The sequence below is a fragment of the Hetaerina americana genome, unplaced genomic scaffold, assembly GCF_022747635.1.
Source record: "Hetaerina americana unplaced genomic scaffold, ioHetAmer1.1.p SCAF_2, whole genome shotgun sequence".
Lineage (NCBI taxonomy): Eukaryota > Metazoa > Arthropoda > Insecta > Odonata > Calopterygidae > Hetaerina > Hetaerina americana.
The window spans coordinates 2,417,098-2,428,177 of NW_027286763.1; the positions used below are offsets into that span (position 1 = coordinate 2,417,098).

The 11,080-nt window shown below is 39.4% G+C and overlaps 2 protein-coding genes across 8 annotated transcripts in view; one reads left to right on the forward strand and one right to left on the reverse strand.

Annotated features, from left to right (window-relative positions):
• The window catches only part of ATP7 (copper-transporting ATPase 1), a 143,874-nt gene extending 140,175 nt beyond the window's left edge, over positions 1–3,699 (reverse strand). For 4 of the 5 annotated variants that reach the window (XR_011700635.1, XR_011700636.1, XM_071584555.1 and 1 more), the window contains exon 1: positions 3,159–3,699. Coding sequence is in view for 2 of the 5 variants with exons in the window: in XM_071584555.1 (XP_071440656.1) it covers positions 3,159–3,402 (244 nt within the window). In the remaining 3 variants the exon portion in view is untranslated. The remainder of the gene's footprint in view (positions 1–3,158) is intronic. The other variant, XM_071584558.1, reaches the window with a different exon arrangement.
• A 110-nt stretch (positions 3,700–3,809) lies between these two features.
• Alg11 (ALG11 alpha-1,2-mannosyltransferase) lies at positions 3,810–9,132 on the forward strand. 3 transcript variants are annotated; one of them, XM_071584630.1, is made up of 9 exons: positions 3,839–3,949; positions 4,055–4,145; positions 4,218–4,348; positions 4,434–4,666; positions 4,948–5,272; positions 6,362–6,512; positions 7,172–7,397; positions 7,540–7,735; positions 8,961–9,132. In XM_071584630.1, exons 1-9 carry the CDS (start codon positions 3,942–3,944, stop codon positions 9,043–9,045), a joined length of 1,446 nt encoding a protein of 481 aa, XP_071440731.1. In that variant the 5' UTR covers positions 3,839–3,941; the 3' UTR covers positions 9,046–9,132. The 3 variants fall into 3 exon arrangements, with proteins under 3 accessions (XP_071440734.1, XP_071440731.1, XP_071440732.1); XM_071584631.1 differs by having other exon boundaries at positions 4,055–4,142; XM_071584633.1 differs by lacking the exon at positions 4,055–4,145 and having other exon boundaries at positions 3,810–3,949.
• The last annotated feature ends 1,948 nt before the right edge of the window (positions 9,133–11,080 follow it).

The following is an 11,080-nucleotide window of genomic DNA, read 5'->3' on the forward strand; positions in this document are numbered from 1 at the left end:
AACCGTACCGTTGGAGCAACGTAGAACCGTGAATTCTGAATGGTACACGAGAATTTGTTTGCCAGAGGTGCTTGGTTAAATACGCGGAAAAAAGAAGCGGCAACGAGGGATCATTCTTCATCATGACAATGCAAGCTCTCACAGATCGGCTGAAACAACTACCTATTGGGCTGACCAAAATGTCAAATTGATGGGTCAAAATCCTCCGTACAGCCCTGATATAGCACCAAATGACTTCTTTTCATTCATTTTATTTATCACGAAAAAATAGCGTGACCAACGTTTTTCGGCGCCTGAAGAAGTCGATGCATTCAAAAACCATGTTTTGGAGGTTCCTAAATCGGAGTGGAAAAAGTGTTGTGAAAATTGGTTCGAGGGCATGCGAAAGTGTATCGATTATCATGGAGAATACTTCGAAAATCAACCAAGCAATTTTCAACAATAAATTACTGTGTTTTCATGATTAGGCTGAACATATAAATAGTAAACCCAAACTGGTCATCCCCTAAGTGCTCATTTGCCCTACTCTCTATCCTTTTGTTTATGATCCTGAGAACAACTTTAGCTGCATGGGATATCAAACTTATCGTCCTGTAAGATCTTTGCTGACAGTTAGAGATAAGTCGGGTAAGATAATATTTGACACAGGAAAGATCCAGGAGAGATGGAAGGAATATATAGAAGAACTGTATACTACCTTGATCAAAAAGTTCCCGGAATAACCACCGTGTGGCGCTCCCATCGTTCCGATTTGAGTTCTGTTTTTTTTGTTAAATTGGTACATCTGTTGTTGATATTCCCTTTAAATCTTAGTGTCATAACTTGACATTTGCAAAAGTTACGTAGCCAAGAGTACATCTATCTCTGTGTGTGTTGGCGATTTTTTACAATTTCAGAAATGGATTTAAATTTGCAACAACGAACTTGTATTAAATTTTGCGTAAAAAACGGATTTAGTGGCGCACGGACGTTGGAAATGTTGGAAAAGTGTTTCGGCAACGATTCTCTAAAAAAAACGGTCGTTTACCAGTGGCACGAGCGGTTCAGAAGTGGTCGTGAGTCAATCGAAGATGATGAACGCAGTGGCAGACCATCGACATCGAAAGTCGGTGAAAAAATTGATAAAGTAAAAGAAATGTTGGTCAATAACCGCAAATTAACCATCAGAGAAATAGCGGAGGACTTGAACATTGCCTATGGATCCGCCCAAGACATTGTGGTTAATGATTTGGGTTTCCGTCGTGTAGCAGCAAAGTTGGTGCCAAAAGACCTCAATTTCATGCAAAAAAGAGACCGTGTTGACGTCGCAAAAGACATGATTTGCGAGGCTGAATCCGATCCCACATTCATCAAAAGGATCATTACTGGAGACGAGACGTGGGTTTATGAGTACGACACGCAATCCAGACATCAGGCAAGTGAATGGCGTTCACCAAATGAGCCGAGACCAAAAAAACCACGTCGTTTTCAGTCAAAAAAGAAGGCAATGCTGACGGTTTTCATGGATTACAACGGTGTAGTGCATCATGAATTTTTGCCAGAAGGCCAGACAGTAAACAAAGAGTATTATTTGGGCGTTATGAGACGTTTGCGTGAAGCAATTCGCCGAAAGAGACCAGAAATGTGGGCAGAAAACTCGTGGATTTTGCACCATGATAACGCACCGTCGCACAGTGCTATCATTATTCGTAATTTTTTGACGAAAAATGCAACAAATACCATCCAACAGCCACAGAATTCACCTGATTTGGCTCCCTGTGACTTCTTTCTGTTCAATCGAGTTAAAAAACCATTACGGGGAACGCGTTTTAGCAGCCGAGAGGAAGTAATGGAAAAATCGCAGGAAGCACTGATGGACATACCGAAAACCGAATATAAAAAATGTTTCGAGGATTGGATCAAGCGCTGGCATAAGTGTGTTGCAGTCGATGGGGATTACTTTGAAGGGGACAATATAGATTTAGATGAATAAACTTGTATTTTTAATTTTCTGAATAAATTCCGGGAAATTTTTGATCAAGGTAGTAGTAAAGAACTTAGACCTACAAAGTTAGACATAGAAAATGGGCATGATGTAGAGGAAGATAGCTTAGGTCCAGGCATACTCGACGGTGAGATAGAAAGGGCATTAAGGGAGAAGAAACTATAAATAAGGCCGTGGGGGTGGATAACATTCCTGCGGAACTATTGAAATGTTTGGGCAAATGTGGGAGGAAGAGGCTATATGGGCTGATTCGTAGTATCTATGAGGAAGGAAACTGGCTGGTAGACTTCGTGAGATCAGTTTTAGTTCCTATTCCGAAAAAGGCTAAATCATGAGCACTCGGTATCCAACCGAAAATGAACGAGCTGGAAATGGCAACTGATTTCGTGTCATTAAGTTATGAATAAGTTCTTAACATTATTTTTTTTTATTCAGTATTAGTCCGAAAACGGCGCATTTTGGCCTTTACATCGAACTGTTAACAACGATAACAATGGACACATTTACAAACACCCATGCCCTAGATGGAGGGAAACTCACCCAGGCGGGAATGGAACCCGCGACCCTTGGAGTGGCAGACGAGGACGTTACCCCGCCGCCACCGGGGTCGGCATATTGAGGCATCACCGAAAAACCGGACACCAAAACATTGGGATATTGTCGACATGAGTTATAAAATAACTAGGGATGGTGGGGCTAATATTATCCAACGAGAGATTAAAACTTAAATTTCATCTGTTAGATTTGACTTTGACAACTAAAAATTCACAGAGAAACTGAAGTAACAGCCTCACTAAGAATGCACAGATTTATCTGAAAAATGACAAAAAGTTGCTATCATTTCGATTAAGGCCTCTTAATCTTCTCCCAATTGTCTCCAGAGATGAAAGGGCGTTCAACTCGAATTAGGCCGATTTAACGGCCAGGAACTTGAAATTTTTCGCTAGTTGGGTAAGTTACATTAGAAACTTTAATTTTCAGAAGAAGTAAATAAAAACTGGGGTAGGGCATATGATTTTGAAAACCACCAAAGTTGTAAAAACAGGAAAAACAACTCCATATTAGTGTAAGGCAAATTACTTTGATTCGACAATTAAGTACGGAAATCATGCCATACGAAAGGGGATACAACCAAGAAATATCTTGGCAAGAAGCACTAAGTTTTCCATCTCACCTTCTGAAGTCATATCCTTGGGGGGCTTCCTTTGTGCGGATACAAATCCCACGTTGTTAATTTTACCATATTTAATATTTTTAGTGGCAATGGTTGGGTCTATGTCTACAGCTGTTTCCTTTTCGGGTAATTCCACATTCACTGAAGCTACTCCGGCAATTCCTCCCACGTTACTTTCAGTAGGTTTCGTGGAAGGCTCGCACGCCTTGCCCTTAATGTCAACTGCAGAAGTGTGCTTATCCATGTCTGACAATTTTACGAAAGCATCCGATTAATATAAAAGCACAAATTCGAGTACATTTATTAAGACGTAAACCCGTGCGCAGCGCAGATCTTACAGGCGTATCGCGTAGATTGCCGCACACGTTTACTTGCACTTTAAGACCATATCCATCCGATGACACAAAACTAGTACATGCTCAGCGGATGCTACAACATATGGGGTTCTACAAAATAACCCATAATTTCTTATTGAGAATTTTAAAGCGTAAATTCACATAACTCTTCCCACACGTCACATTCGGTCACTTTCTAACACAGACTGCACTTCTCCTTTTGCGGCAGCGCTTCTACCGGATAGTTTGTGAGTTGCTAGCATTCGATAAAAATTTGAATGTCGATATCTCTGAAAATTTGAATGTCTCTTCGTTTCTTGCGCATTCTCAAGCGGTGATTTTCGTGTGGTGTTGTCACTGTCGATCAGATGTCCTTTCTCTGAGTTATACAGAATTCCAAATCAGTTTTTATATGTAGTGATGAAATTAATGTGCGCGCACGCCCAAAATGCTTTTGTAAGTTTTTGTTTCTGTACATGTCGTCAAATAAAATTCCAGTCGATTCCAATGAGGGAAATTGTAAACGTCTACTGTCTGACGCAATACCAATTTTATCTGCAGGTCTTTTATACACATGTTTTTCATCAGTGGAGTTTTGGCCTCATGCATTATAATAGCAATATTCGTGGTATTTCTTAAGTTCTTGCAGGTGGTAAGTCATTATGAGATGACTTTTATAACTGTGTAATCAATTCTTAGCTATTTAATAAATTTGCACTTCCAGAAAATCAGAAGAAGAAAGGCATCTCAGGAGAAGGCAGCCGATCCGGTTGTAGCTTTTTTTCACCCTTACTGTAATGCAGGAGGTGGTGGGGAGCGTGTATTGTGGTGTGCTTTGAAAGCATTACAGGCGAGGTAGAAATACGTTTGGTATCTCAAATCTGTCAGTGTAATTATTTATTCCGTGTTGAATGGCTGTTTATAAGTTTTCCTGTTTTAGATACCCTGAAAGTAGGTACGTTGTGTACACTGGTGATGTGGATGTTTCACCTGATGAGATACTACGTCGAGTTGGGGAAAGATTTAACATCAGTTTAGTTCAGCCTGTTGAGTTCGTGTATCTGAGAAAGAGACGATGGGTTGAAGCATATATGTACCCATATTTCACTTTGCTTGGGCAAAGTATTGGGTCAATGTATCTTGGTTTGGAAGCTCTATTAGCTCTTGTTCCAGGTGAGTCGCACTTGTTTGATCTGACTAGATTATAGAGGTAGACCATTCAAGTTATCATTAGTAGTCATGTTTTTTTGACGTATTACTTAGCTTATTATTCTTAATTATGTGATCGAATGCCTTGCATAGTAGCATCATATTAGGAGCCTAGCCGTGAAAAGTATGATGCATTCAGATTCCTTGACTAGAATGGCCTTTTATTATTACATATGTATGTTTCCTGATTCATTATAAATATATTAGTAGATGAACTCACAAAAATCCCACTATTTTCCCTTTAGATATTTTTATAGATACTACAGGGTATGCATTTACCCTTCCACTGTTTCGATACTTGGGTGGCTGTGAGCATATTGGATGTTATGTGCACTATCCAACTATCACGTCAGATATGCTAAAGAGAGTGTCATCAAGAGTGGCAACTCACAACAATCGCTCCTCAGTAGCTAGGTCTCCACTTCTAACCGCTGGGAAACTGATGTATTACCGAACCTTTGCTACACTATACTCTTGGGCTGGAAATGTTTCGGACATAGTCATGGCTAACTCAAGTTGGACCGAAGAGCATCTCCATCGCCTCTGGAATGTACCTCTACGCACTCACAGGTTCTCTTTCATTGCTACTTATAGCTGTGGTTCAGATAATCATATCATTAGTCTATTAGCAAAAGGATTCTTAGACTTATTTGTGCATGCATGAGTTTAGATCACTGTGAAAATGGGATTATTTTTTGTCATTTTCATTACAAAAATTGATTGTATTGGACCCTGCCCTGTAACAGTTGTTCTTTAATGGCATATCACACAGGGTAAATGATTTATTTTTTATTATCCCTTGCAATTTCTCAGCTTCTGTCGGCTTTCTTGTAAAGATTCATTAAAGTTTTATGCTTGGAGTAAAATGATGTCTGTATCATTATTGATTGGTTTAGTAGTTCTAAAGAAAGCGCCGAGAGGCTAATTCTCTGGGAATGTCCCATGCTTGCTTCTGTGCTGGGTGTTCTCTCTTAAAGCCGCAGGAAGTTGGTGAAAAGCAGCAATAGCTAAATGAATGAAGGGGCAAGAAATGAAGTGAAAAGGAGGGGAAGTAGTATTTACTGTTTCTGCTTAGAGTTCCTGTGGGCTACTTGCTCGTTAAGCATGACTATTAATTGAGGAGATAATGGCATTTCCCTCCCTCACCCCTTAAATGCCTTGGCTCCCTGCAGACTTAGCCCATGACAGTAAATGAAATGAATCTTTGCTTGTTAGTGAAATGCCGTGCTGTGCTCACTGAGAAAGATATGTGGTTGTTTAGCTGGGATATGAACTGGTTTAGTAATTTTCAAATTTTTGCATGGTCACTCTCGCTGAATCCTGCTTTTAGCGTATTAATCAAATGAATGCTATGGATCTACGTGGTTGTTTGTATCTTTGTATGTTTAACCTTTAAATATAATATCAATATTTTAATTGTTATTAACCAATTAGTTAAAGTTATGAGTTAACTTTCCTGGGAATTAGAGCGCTCATGTTTCTTAAATTTACGCCCAATATCAGTATTGTTCAATGATGCTTTTTACACAGGTGTCAATGTTAAGTTTCTCAATTGTGTCAGAATGTATTAGATCTCAAGAAATCAAGTGTTAAAGTTAATGGTCTTTCGGAGCATTACATGTATTGGCCAACATTTAGCATGTATTTTACTTATTTCAGGATATATCCACCGTGTGATGTGGATGAATTAAAAGCCATTCCACTTAAGGATGATACTAGAAAACCTTTCATACAGATAGTGTCTGTTGGGCAGTTTCGACCCGAGAAAGATCATCCTTTGCAAATACGAGCCATGTATCAGCTCAGGCAGGTGAGATTTTTATGGTATTATTTCACTTATGTTTTTGTTTCTTTATTTTATTTGGTTAATACATATGTATATGTAAAGATTTTTAACTTCTAATTCAAAATGAGTCAAAACAGTGCTGTATGTTAAATTTAAAATAATAGTTGTAAATCTTTGATAAATAATCAAAAAAAAGACTGAAACATTTTTACGACCGAATTCTTTAGCCTTGATGACAGGACTTTTTAAAATTATGCTAAATATCTTATATTAATGAGTAGCAGTTGGTATAACTTAAAGAGAGAAGGAAATATGTTTCGTTGTTTCAATTGGAAATATAATTGATTAAGTGTTATACTTAACTGAAAAACAACAAATTAACATTGACTTCACAATTTACTAACAGCTGGCTCAAGAGTTTGCAAGTCGAGGAGATGTCCGATTCTTTAATGTTTTAAGTTTCCTGCACAAAAATAAAAATTTTCTGAATAGTAAGTTGACCTTAGCAAAAGAAATTTAAAGTTTAAGGAAAAGAAATCACAAAAAATGCAATTCCCTTTAGGAAACAATGAATATTCATACCATGTCAGGAACCTGATTCCTCCTTTTAGTAACTGATAAATGAAAAATGTGTTTTTTTGTTCGGAGAATCACTGACTCTTATGTTTAATTTATTTGTACAGATGGTATCGGAGGAGACATGGAGTCGCATTAAGTTGATATTCATCGGCTCCTGTCGTGGTTCCGAGGATGAGAATAGAGTCAAAGACATGCAGGATTTGTGTCGTCATTTTTCACTCGAAGATAATGTGGAATTCAAAGTTAATGTACCCTACAATGAGCTGAAGGAGGAACTACAAGAAGGGACTATAGGTCTACATGCAATGTGGAATGAACATTTTGGAATAGGTTGAGTATTCTGTCAAATTGGCGTGGACGTGCATCAGATTTCGCCTTCATTTCATTGCACATTCGAAGCTGTGAGCTGACACTAATTGCTACAGTTTTTGCCATGATTGTCTTGCCCTGAACAATGTCTTTTTCTCGACAGGTGTGGTGGAGTGCATGGCCGCTGGACTGATCATGGTCGCACACCGCTCTGGAGGGCCACTGGCCGATATAATTGTGGAGAACGAGGGCAGTCGAAATGGCTTTCTGGCCTCCGATGAAGTGGAGTACGCTCAATGCTTTTCCAAGATCATTGGCTTGTCCCCAGCGGCTCGGGGAAATATCAGGGAGGCTGCTAGGTGAGCATATTGCGTTACTGATGCTGCTCTCTTCCACCACTGCACTCTGAACATAAAAGCAATTATCATGAAAATTATGTTAAAAGAAAGTATGATAAAGGAGTTATTAAAAAGATGCAGTTCATATATCCCACGTTCAGGGATGAACTGAGCCTTAAGTCCACTTCAATACATTTCAGAGTCAGAGGAGGGAGGGGTTTTGCCTTCTGTTGTGCCACAGTTAGTTCATCTCAACTGAATAATAATCGTCATTGGTTGCCTCCTGTGCTATTACTTGGCCCTGAAATTCAAGGTGTAGCTTTGTCAGAGACGATAACACAAGCTTGGTGTAACATATCGGAAGAATTAAATGTTTTATTAGCCATCCTGTTCAGCCGATTTGACCATGGGGAATATTTTGTGTTGACTTTCCGCAAGCATGTTCATGACATGAAAAAGTCTCTTTTCTCTGCCTCCCCTTTCACCACATATGCATGCGGCAGAGGATGTTAGGCCACGGTGAGCCTCTAATTACATGATTGCAAGGAATTGTGTGTGATGTGCTCCTTAGAGGGATGGCCGTTGATGTAAACTGTTGGTTTGTTTTATAATATATTTATTTGTTTAGGAAAAACAATCATGAAATTATTTATTCCTCCATATCTGTAGATTTATCTCAAAATCTGTGTTAAGTGCTCTGCCGTGATGTGTTATCATTATAATTTCTTTGGGGTCTGTAATGGAGATGATTGCCAAGTGTCATCTTTGAAGTCATAGTCGCAGCTGAATCTCTTCTTGGCTACGGGGGCTCTAATGTTATTTACATTAATAGCCCTGGAACTTTCTCTTTTATAGCCTTGTATTTTCTTTTTGTAACTATGTTACATTTAGTAATCATATTTGAATCATCACACTTAATGGTCAACAACTCGGGGAAATATTGAGGCAAAGTAGCTCAGCCCTCTCAAGCTACTAGCCGCTCTAGTGACAGACATATGGATTTCCCAAAATGTTGAGAGGGAAAGGGGTTAGAAGCAATATCCAAGGCTGATTTTAAATCATTCCTGTTATTAATAAATACTATATGATAAGTGGATAATTTTCCCTCGAGATTTTTGTTTAATGCTCCACATTTTGTATGCATTGTATTTTGTACCCTAGTCCAATGAAAATGTCAACATTCATCTGTTAATTTTATTATGATATTTTCCGTTCACATCTACTTTGTTCATCTTTTTCCTTCCAGGTCATCTGTCAACAGATTTTCCGTAAAAGAGTTTGAAGAAGGATTTCTCAGAGCAACGCAGCCTTTCTTCTCCAAGAAAACCTAGTCTTTCAAAATATTTAAATGTCATTAAAATTCGTTTAACTTAAACTCAATGTTTTATTTGCAATTAAATGTTTTTTTTGTGGAATAACTCATATTATTATTTAAGCCGATAGAAAGTGCGGAGACTTCTTTCTTTACGAAGAGAGATGAGGGAAACTACCAGCTTTAGATTAAGTATCATTTAAGACAACTTCTATGTTGTATTCTGTTGTTCTCTTCACCGGCTTAACGTTCAAAGGGGAAATTACCTCAACCATAAAGTTCCTTTGGTGTGATGTCAAGTTTTCTCAAAGACCCTTGGAAATAATAATACAGGGTCCATACAATAAGTATCGTGACTGGTTCGCTGTAGCCTCAACGGAGCGGTGGCAGGGGGTCCGACCGGTCGACTCGGTAGAGGGGTCCCCCGCCAATCAGGCGCACTTTAGTTCAGTCGCCTCCGGGCATGCGTTGAGACAAGAGGAGGATTTTTGTGACGTGTGATTGTTTGTTAGCGGTGTCGTCGCGCCAGCATGGAGCGCGCCGTCGAGCAACGCTACGCTGTGAAGTTTTGCTTTATAATCTGCATCTGAGACCCTTGAACGCATTGAAGAGACTTATGGGGATGATTCCTTAAGCCGCACAAGAGTTTCTGAGTGGCACAAAATGTTTAAGGAAGGCCGGGAGCTCGTTGAAGACGACCACCGCGTCGGACGACCGCTCGAACCGATACTCAGGTGGCCAAAGTGAAAAACATTTTAGACTCTGACTGGCGTTTAACCATCGCCCTTATCAGTGAGGAGACCGGCCTTTAAGTCGGAACCGTCCACTTCCTTGTAGCACAGGATCTTGCGGGACAAGGAAAGTGTGCCCGAAGCTGGTGCCGCATGTCTTGAGCGAGGAACAAAAACTATCGAGATTATTGTGCGGCAGCTGCTGACAAAATTCGGCGTGGCAACGTTGCCTCACCCCCCCCCCCCCCCCCCCGACAGCCCCGACCTGGTTCCACCTGACTTTTTCTTGTTTCCGCGAACAAAAAGGGAGCTCAAAGGATATCGGTTCGACTCCATCTAGGCGGTTCAAGCGGTGGCTCTCAACAGTATTCCGGAAACCGACTTCCAGCTGGCTTTTGACGAGTGGTAGACGCGCCGAACTAAGTCTTTCGATGCAGGAGAAATGTATTTTGAAGTTTATTAAGTAATTGTAATGATGACTGCAAGAATTTTTGATTTATGGAACCAGTCCCGATACTTATTGTACGGACCCTGCACACCTAATTAGAAACTTTAACGATAGAAAACTTGACATTTTGAAGACATTTTTCTGGTAGCCTCTCTACTGGGCGCGAACCCTGTGAGCAAACAGGTTTTTTCAATTTTGATTTTAGCTAATACTTTCAAAAACTTGTCAATTCACTGCCCAAGTGCTTCATTTTTTTTGCTATTTCTGTTAATACTAAAAAACTATGCATTGCATGTCGTAATGCTCCCAAGTGTTTCCGTCTGGTGTAATTTCCAGTTACATTTCTTAGTCTGTTTTCTGTCTGTCTCTTTGTTCTTGTTATCAGTTTCACTTTGGCCAACAGAATTCAATTTAAATTGTACAAATAAATTAATATAATGATCTATATTTGGGCACTTGAACGTCTTCTTGCTCTTCTCTGCCATTGTGAATAAAGAAGTTAGTGAAGATCTCGGGAACACAATTGTCTGGTAATGCTCTCGATTTCTCATGTAATCCTAAGAATTTGGCAGATATACATCCATCCAAAGTCATTGGTAGAACACTGAAAACAAAGGAGCAACTGAAACACCTTACAATTGATCCAAGTTATATAAAAACCATTTTTTGTATTTCCCTGCCTGTAAAAATTCAACTTACCTTTCGAACAGGAATTACATTGAGAATATTTATGCAAAAAAAGAAAGCATTTAATGATATTAGAATATCAGCAAGATAAAAGCTAATCTACAGGAAAGTAATGTGATAAAAAAGTGAAATTTTAGTTATCAGGGTGTGGGGGACTCCTTGTTTCTTCTGGTTTCCATGGAAAAGCT